General features: G+C 34.4%; 1 protein-coding gene across 1 annotated transcript; it reads left to right on the top strand.

The window, feature by feature from the left end:
• Positions 1–516: 516 nt before the first annotated feature.
• On the top strand, positions 517–9530 carry LOC127881422 (uncharacterized). The gene is made up of 6 exons (XM_052429297.1): positions 517–642; positions 1203–1249; positions 3682–3788; positions 4322–4446; positions 8563–8704; positions 9184–9530. Exons 1-6 carry the CDS (start codon positions 624–626, stop codon positions 9422–9424), a joined length of 681 nt encoding a protein of 226 aa, XP_052285257.1. The 5' UTR covers positions 517–623; the 3' UTR covers positions 9425–9530.
• The last annotated feature ends 709 nt before the right edge of the window (positions 9531–10239 follow it).

Here is a 10239-nt window from a genome sequence, read left to right on the forward strand (position 1 = left end):
TAAACTCTTATGGTCGATATGATTGCCAAACGTGAACAGTTAGAAATCTGGAAACAATTTTGTCAACGATGTCATTAAATAGTGACAAAAATAAGCAAAGTGATTTAACTCAAAAGTTCACGATACGTTAAATAACAATGCATAAAATACGCGGTCCTGAGACTGAAACCGTCTATGAAAAGCATTGCAGCTATACGCCGGTTTTATGGTGATATGGTGAAATATATACCCTTAGCAAGAATTAAATATATACCATTAAACAGTGTCAAAGGCAAGGCCTTATCCGGTGGCAAGCATACCTATTTAATAAGAGAAAAAACGAATGAATTATTCACTTTAACAGACTCAAACACATGAACACATGGACATAATTAGAGTGAAACACACAATCTTTTTCAGTGTCGAACATGTGCCATTTGGAAATATTGTCTGGTTTGCTAAACATTCTTATATTGAAATGGAATTGAGTAAAATTGGAAACGGACAAATGCCTTTAAAAATATATGTTATGTTCAGCTTGCTTCGTCACTGAGCATTTAAGTTGTTTTACAAGAGCATTCACTGACTGCCTAAATTACGGACGTTTGGATTTAAGCAACACTGTAACCATTTTCGAAGTGATAATGCTGGCCGGAAAGATAGGTAAGATCGGTTCAAAGATATATTTTGGTTCATAAAGAAAATTCGCAAATTTATTTACGTGTTGATTCATTCTATTTACTATTGACAAACAACGTTTATAAACAGGCTTTTATCCATACGGGATATTGTCCGGGTACCATTTTGATATGTTTCAATGTTAAATATGCCTGAATGGCACAATGATACTGTATATTTTCTAGGAGATGGTATATTAATTAAAAATAATGATAAGGTAAAACCAAGTAATAATGTATATATCTCTATAAAATCGTAAATAGCGAATAAAAAAAGTTTTAGTTTTAAATAAAAGAACTAACGGAGACTTACACGAATTTCTCTCCTAATTATGGTACTGGACTTTTAATATTCATATCTTTATTTATCACTGCTACGTCACCTTGAATCAAATTGTTCATTATTAATTTAAGGGATTTGATGTATAAACCCATTTTTATACATAACTCATGAAACTTTAAATATATTTGTACTAAATACCATATGTCTAACTTATGTGACATATAGTTGCATGCATGTAGGCTTAATGACGTTTTTCATTTAAGGTTTGGTGATTCTTCTTGGCGTCGCTGTTACACAAGTACTGACACAGGTATGTTAACTTATTCTAAAGAAATGACAACCGCAATCGTTTCTGAAAACGTATTGTGCTTATATTGTTTTTCATCGCTGTGTGTTTATAAATCTATCGCAACATACGAGCAGGCATTTTTTGTAAAGTACTTTTATCAGTTTAACTAAGTATTCTGTACAAGTTAAACACAAACTGCTTGATTGAAGTTATTTCAATGAACACTATTCTTAACATTCAAAGTGGGGTTGATCCTTAGCTGGTCTCACTTGAGCCATATCTGAACCCTTAATACAGATAGGTTAAGGTTTATTCTACATACAATAGATAAATAGTCCATGAGTGTACATTTTCAAAAAAAATGTACCATAAATAAAGACATGAACATGTGATCAATAATGAATATCTTATGTTGTTAAATAAAGTATCAAGGCAACTGTTGGTACTTGTATTATCATATTTGGTCTGTTTAAGTAATATTTATTTATTTATAATTTCCTACCAATATCATCAAATGAGGAACATTCTAATAAAAATGACATTACAAGAAGATGAATTTTAAGTGCTTGATTAGTATATTCAAGGTGAATCTGCCTTTAAAAGCAATACCATAATTTTGCAAGCGATACATCTTCAAATTAAGGTTTGTATTAATGCTGAGTAATTTCACAATTTTCGAAATGAAAAAGGCAATATAAATAAAAACAATTAGCGAAGACGGTTGCCAGCAGACGTTCTCTGGCATAGCTGTATTAGCTTACTTTTGATATATGTTTCTTGTGACAATTCGTTTTACGAACCATATCGAAAGTTCTACATAAAGGAATGCAAACAAAGTTGTAAGAGTTTACATTACACAAACAGTGGCTGCATACTGTTTTAGTATGACAAGTCACACACTCTTTTTAATTATGTAGAATACACGATGTTAAAGAAATGTACTTGACTATATGAAAGCAAGTCAACTAATTACAAACAGAGATACAGTGCATACAGTATGATTGCCTCTGATGTGGTGTAATAAAAGAATACCTCTTCAGTTCCTCTCAAAATGCTGGCACAATAAGTGCTGTAGGTGTACATAATTTTTATGAGGCATTGAAAGGCTGGTTTATTAAAGTGCATTCCGTATAGTGTATTGGCGTATGTCACACATATGATGACGTGATAACATTGAATTACGGATGCATATTTGATATCAGCAATACCTAATGTGCATTCAGTGTACAATAAAGCAATCGGCCACACAAAGACATGGATGAGTGAATTTGATCTATAATATTGCCACGCTATCACCATGAAAGAGTTTAAACCGTGCAGTCAGTAAACATTATGATCATTGGTAGAAAAATGCGCGTTTGATCGAGTGAATTGCATGGTATTCCCATTTTCTCACAGAAAGACTTTGTATATTTTGCACAATTTATAGAATGATAACACTATTTCGATACCAATCACACAGATCCTTACTATATAAACTGTCTTAAGGATTTAGTGTTGTCACCAGTCGCACGACGAGTGACATATGAATGGAGTGGATTCATTGCACAAACCAGTGCACAGTCTACTCCATAATCTTAGAAGACTTGCATAATTAAGTTGTGTGCATTCAAGTGCCGGATTGCACCGTGGAAGCCCATAGGCAGTGAAACAGTTGGGTCTCACGCACGAGGCCCCTTGTCGGCATATTGCCTACTAAAACACCGGTGCCAAATTGTATTAAATTAACATACCAGTTCCAAGACTGGCAAGAAATAAGTGGGACAAGGTCATTTTACACGTATAAAATGTCATTAAATTACTGTAATGCCCGAAGAACATTATAATTATTAGATGAGGAATTTAAGAAATCAATAAGGTTTTGTAAATAATAAATAATTGTCGCATGGTTAGCCAATGCCAAACCTTTAATCGAACATAATATTAATATAAAATAATAGTTTTTGTCAATTCATTACATAAGCGTAAGGAAAGAAGAAAAAATCCTTCCGTTACGGTCTCATGTGGCCACTTAAAGTCGCGGGCTCAAAGTAAGTTGCATACTCTGCCTCATGGGTAATCCGAGACTGGGTTCGATATGCTTTTTAACCGGTTAAATGACCATCTTCTCCTCCCCACCAATGCATTAACCTTTGTAGGTCTATAAAACAGATTTAAACATTGTTCATGTTAAATGTTGTCTTGCATGTATTGTGCTTTTATTTTTGTTTCTAAAATTTCAGTTTTTATACATTTAAGTATTATTGTTAAACGCAACACACACACACAGGTCAAATGCTACGGTTTCTTGCATAAACAACCGCAGCAATTTTGTGTCCATGATTTGGAGAAAGAACTATAATTTTATAAAACACCAATGCATTCGTTTTTTTCTAGATATACTTGTCCGTTTTGTTTTTATAACACGTTTTTTGAACAAAAGATATACACAATATGTTATTAAATATTTTTAGAATTGTGATGCTAATGCTGTCATGGAGAGGTATCAGTCGTGCACCACAATTCCAATCGGGATATCTCAAACCACGACATCCGCCATGATCAACGCTTTGTGCCAAAAGTATGTTATGCTGTTATTTGAATGCAAACTAGAAATGGCGCGGCAGAGGCCGACGCGTATCCCCACGCCGCATGTTTGACCCAGGTGGCGCCCCAGGGTTGGTAATGGGGCCATGCATAGTTGAGATTGACCGTATTGTCATAAGAGATGTTAAGTATCAATTTGAAGTAAATCGGTGTAGAAATTAAGAAGTTAATGTAAAAAAACATAAACAAATGAGTGAAAATCTCTGACGCGGCCCCAACCCAACCCCCATAACTTTTGGCCCAGGAGTCAGATCAAAATTCCAAATAGTGCAGGGTCGCACATATGCTCATAGCTACAATGTGTGTAAGTTTCAACGTTCTAGTGCTAATAGTGAAGGAGAAGATAGTGGCCAGGACGGACGGACGGCGGAGATAACCACAATATCCCCACGCATTTCAAAAAGCGTGGGAATGAAACCCCCATACAAATTTCGATGTTATTAAGTACAATCTTTTGCAAATGAATATGATCTAAAATATAGTATAATATATCATACTCCTTTGCAGTGTTGAATGTACCATACAGTGCGTGGCAGACGCCGTGGGAACCTGCTACAAAACCGATGCCTTTTTTAATTATGACCCCGTAATGTTTAAAGTGGCATCTCGACTGATGTGCAAACAGTCGCAAGGTGTGTAAATGTATCAATTATGTATTATGGAGAGGCTGCTTATGACAAATATTATTTAAACTATTCGAAAACAGTTGCACACACTAAAAAGGTAAAACTTGGAACTCATACCTTACATGCTGATTTATAACGATCTTTAATTATTTGACGTCGTGCAGTTAGTATCATAATAAATAATGTTTTAAAAATCTCTTTTATTATTTCATGTTTAGTAGTAATATTATGTCACAAGGCACACACACACTTTCGAATTGAATTTCAAAAATACTCGTAAATATCTATTCTTATATACATTTAATAAATTCGTGAATGTTTGCACTCTACACAAATGAAACAAATATCTTATAACAGTAAAAAAGAATGTAAATATAACACTAAGCTCAAACTACTATACTGGGTCCCTTAAGACTTTTTTTTTCAGCAACTTGAATACAAAATGTTATATAAACCACCGGCATTGTTTACGAAAGCGCAAATGCCATATCTATTGTACACGTATAGTTAAATACAACTCAGAGATAGACTTATCAAATTCTAAGGATTCAAATCATACGGTTATAATAAGCACCATACACTCTTGCTAAATGAGCAATACAAACGAAAAACATACTTTCTATTGAGCTCACTTGAGCACGAAAGTGCCAAAGGAGAGCTGTTGTTATCTTTCGATTTCCGGCACATGTCGTCGTGCGGCATCCGATGTTGGTCGTCAACTACGCTCGTTATCTTTCTAGAGGTCTAATTATTAATCTAATCGTGATGAAATTGTACATAACGTTTACCTTGGCAATATACAGGCCATGATCTTGGCCCCGTGCGTCCGAAACAACCCAGATCTACAGGTTAAACATCGTAACCACACTAGAAGCAACATTCATAAATCAAATTTGATGAATCGCATTCAGACAGATTATATTGGCAATAGCTAGGCCTACTTGCAATCTGGGCTATGCGCGCCCAAAACTTGGTCAGCACCACACATCTTAGAAAACATTTGTTAAGAAGCTTATTAATTACTCAATCTTCAAACACTGTGGCAGAATGTTAAGTTTGGTTATACATATTATATAGGTCAAGTATGAATCTGGGTCACACTCGTCCATAAACAATGTCACTTGGTCAACTCTTTGAAAAAAATTCGCTACATACTATAAACCACAATTACGACTAAATCTTTAAAAAACTATATCAATATATCTATCTTGAAAATATCAAGGCCTAGGTCGAATCTGGGTCATACGTGTTTAAAAACCAAGTCATCAAATGTAAGACAAAAACTTGGTTTAGATTTTAGAAGCAATAAGCTTTCTCGAGTACGAATAGTCTAAATGTTAATCTTGACAATTTCTAGGTTTGTGTGAATAAGGATCACAAGCATCCGAAAACTATGTAAACAGGTTGAATTCGCCAGAATGATCGTAATTCGTCAGAATGTTCATGCAATATCGAGTTCGAAGCTGGGTTAAGTCCGACTAACAGTGAAAAGATAAAAACTAATTTGACCTCTCTAGACGCAATGTTTATAATTTAATATTTGGGAACTTTGTTCAAATTATTTATTGCATCCATTTTAACGCAAAGATGGAGTCTGGGTCACGTGAGTAAACAACTGGGTCCCAGGTAAAATTTAAACATTATTGTTGCCACTCTATCAGCATAGCCAGATTTTCTGTTTAATGCTGATGAATCTTGATCAGCACATATATTTTGTTAGATTATTTAGAGAAAAAAATCTGAGTCACGTGCGTCCAAAACCTTAGTCACAAAGTAAAACACATCTTCAAAAAGGTGCTACCATTTTTATGGTTACATAAAAAAAGAAGCAAACTAATATTCACAAGTGTGTTTTATTTTGTTTAAGTCATAACCTAGTAAGACATTGTTTTTTGAAAATTTGAAATGTAACAACAACTATTGTCATTTTCTTATCATGACATCCCTTTGGTTAAAAGTATGCTCCAGCCGACATGATCTTATATAAAAAATAACTACACATTATATTCATATTTTCTTTTAAAACGCATTTAATAGCTTAACTAAGTTTAGGCGAAAAATATTTTTACAATAATATCATTTATTTCATGTATTTATTAAAAATGTTCAGACAGTAAAAATATATTTAATTTCCCTATCGACAATACGGGCACATTCAACCAATATAGGTACATTTGCAACAACTCAAAGCCAGTGTAAATTAAAAGATAGTGCAGACCACCAAAATTATATTCATTGGTACATAAATACACGCCAAACCAATCATACATTTGCACCGTCATAAAAGAGAAATGTGTGCAGCGAAAGAATAAACTTTTTTTATTCTGAGAAATCAGTAAAAGAATCAGTTAATAGTTGTAAATGTTCAAAACAATACTTTCAATCTCGAAAGTCTACATAAAATGTCATTGTTATTGATGTTAGATATTTTTGGAGACTAAACAAAACATTAATTAAATGTTCATAAATACACTATATACATATAGAGCCGTAGAAGCGTCTTCTGGGAATAAACACCTGGATCACCACAATGTCAACGCGCCCGTATTCAGAACGCTGTTGTGTTGAGACAATTGATTCACCAGACTTTACCCGATTCCATTAGTCTTCTACTATCTTAATAACTTAATCTTAATGAAAATTAGTCAGAATGTTTATCTCTACGCGAAGTTTGAATCTCTGTCATATGCCTTCAAAAGTAGGTAACCATGTTTATTCTTATACAATAATTGTAAACACTATATAAGCCATATCTCAATTAAATTTATTCTGGATTTTACAATATTGAAGACAAGTAAGAATTTGGCTCACTGCGGTCCAGAAGCTAACTCATTGTCAGGTCAAAACTTATAAATTGTTTTAGAATCCACATTGAAGCCTCAATCTTTAATAAACACGTTTGAAACTTTGTTACGTGTCTCCAACAAAGTAGGTCACCAGGTCATTTATTAGGAAAACTATAGCGTCACTATATAATCCACAATTATGAGTCGATCTGAATAAAAATTATCAGAATCTTTATCTTGACAATGCTAATACCGTGTTTGAATGCTGATCATGTGAAGTTTAAACAAAGGTCGCTAGAGTAAGTCTTGAACATTGGCGTGTACCGAACTCAGGGTAGCGATTTAGGGCCATCATAGTCCTCTTGTTCATCATTTGTTTTTTAAAGCTAAACTAAACGACCTCGCGCACAATTTTAACTACGTTTGATTAAAGCTTTTATCTATAGTGAAATAATTCAAATATTCCTGGTATTATCTATGACTTCTAATTTGCGCACTCCAATGTCCAAACAAAATATGCCATTTTATTAGGCAGTTGATGCTATGTGTAGCATACATATTTGAAAAAATGATAATACGGAAAACAAATAATTTAATACACAGCTACTATACTATTTATAATTATTAGTTATACACTTATGCATTTATCACTAAAAATAATGATATGCCGATTCGAACAAAGCACACCTTAAGGCCAAGAAATACTGCTGACTTCATTACCTATTATATACAACGACTACACTAATTTGGCCACATATTGATCCAAATCGACGTATGTCTCTAGAACATAATTTTTTTTATATGCTAGTCATATCAGTCTCTTCCTCGTGCCGAAAACATTCAAGACGACTGTCACTCCGTAAGCATCCGTTAATGTTACTATTTGCGCATATGTCCAATTGCGGAAAATACTGGTTTCTAAACCAGGATTACGTTTCAAGTAAAGTATGAAGTTCCCCTTAACCCTTTGTATGCTGGGAAATTTGTCATCTGCTAAAATGTCGTCTGCTGAATTTCTAAAATTAGCATTTTCTTCGATTTTTTTTATAAGAATACACTCAGAATAGCAAACAGTTTGGATCCTGATGAGACGCTACGTTTTGTGGCGTCTCATCTGGATCCAAACTGTTTGCAAAGGCCTTTAAAATTCGGTTCCAGCGCTGTAAGGGTTAATATAACCTACACGCTCTAGGCATATCTTTGTCAGTATAAAACTGCTCTGTCAATATTTTCGCGTCAGGATTACAGATACTCGCAATCGATTGCAACAACAATTGATCCTTAAGCAATGGTTTTACATTATTCAGCAAAAATTTGTTACATTTACTTTTTTCAGCAATGCTGGATATTTTACAGCACTGTTCGAAACAAATGTTCATCGACAACACCTGCTTCACCACGTTTGCGAGTTCATTGCTGTCAGCAGTTGGACACTTCACGAGCGGGAACTATGCTAGCTACAAGAGCGCAATGTGCAGGTATAACTTATTTATACTTTATACATGTTATGATTACAGTCATTTCAATTGTCAATCCGTTCCACGCAAGACGTATCAATTTAAGTTCGTAGATTGCTGCATCAGAATCTTCAAAAACGGACATACTTACCGTGTTAAAATGTTTGCTGCTTGTTCAACAATACAAGGCCATGCAAAAATTGTATTTGAAAAAGGTTCATGGTCCCTTTATGTTTGAAATGGGCGCGCATTTCATAGCAATTTCATACGAATAAATTGTTACATGGGAAATTAACTTGAGTGTTCACATAAAATATTTGACAACAGCGTCGCCTTTATTTATGTACAGCTAACTCAAATAAAAAATAATACTAATAATGTGTCGAGACTAAAACATTTGTCCATTGGACACATTTATTGAAGTCAAGTGGACTATTAGATGTAAAGAAGTATTATTGCCTTTAACTGTAATACCATTAAATTGATTTATATCGTTTAAGTGCAACCAATGCCTTCGTGGCATGCCTTGGAAACGCCCCATTCGGGACGTCAGGGACATGTACTGCTGACATGGCGGCATTCGCCACGGGAGCCTTCGTTGTTTCCTACAGCTACTCCGAATGCGGTAGTGCCCAGACACACCAGTACTTCACTACTTACGCCGGTGACGTCACTTGTGGTGCAAGTCGATTTGCCATGACAATTGCATACGCAATATCCGCTTTAATTCTAGTGATTTGAAAAATACTTTATTTGTTTACTTAACTATTAATACCATGGCAAGGATTTAAATGTTAAATTGACATATTGTATACATGTTTTTATTAAACATAAGTATTTCGTCTTATTAACACTCTGTTTAAAATTGTAAAAAAATGCTGATCCCTGAGCCCTGGTTAGAACAATACAATCATACTACTGAGAATCGCTTTGTCCAAACAGTGTTTACACATATATTATAAATAATTGTCTAAAATAATGATTGCCTGATGCCTGAACGTTTTGTGATCCTTTCATCTGTCATAGATCATTTGTTTTTATAAATAATGGGCAACAACCTTCCAACCAGGCTTCAGGAAACCACTTATTCGTAACTTAATAATAATGACACAATCGTTTTATTAATTGGGAAAGTCCTGACCGTAATAAATGATATATAACAATACAAAAATGTTAGCTCAATTAATGATTTTGTAACATGATAATCACATCAACAGAGAGAAACAATGCAGGCTCTAGGACTCGTGCAATGACATCGGCAGGTATTAACCCATTTATGCCAAGCGTCTAGAAAAAAGGCCTTGGCAAACAGCGTAGACCCATATGAGACGCCGCATGAGGCGGCGTCTCATCTGGGTCTGCGCTGTTTGCTGAAAGGGATTCCTGTAAGAAATATTCTAAATATAGAAATAAATATACTAGACATCCCTAATTTTGGAAATAAATTGATCCAATTTAGAAGGATGGGAGAGTCCACTAGGCTTAAATGGGTTAATACCGACAAAGAGTGTGCGCAAGATGAAATGGTCATACAACCTTTGTTTGCAATTACCATG

This window comes from Dreissena polymorpha, chromosome 5 (assembly GCF_020536995.1).
Source record: "Dreissena polymorpha isolate Duluth1 chromosome 5, UMN_Dpol_1.0, whole genome shotgun sequence".
In the NCBI taxonomy this organism is placed as follows: Eukaryota; Metazoa; Mollusca; class Bivalvia; order Myida; family Dreissenidae; genus Dreissena; species Dreissena polymorpha.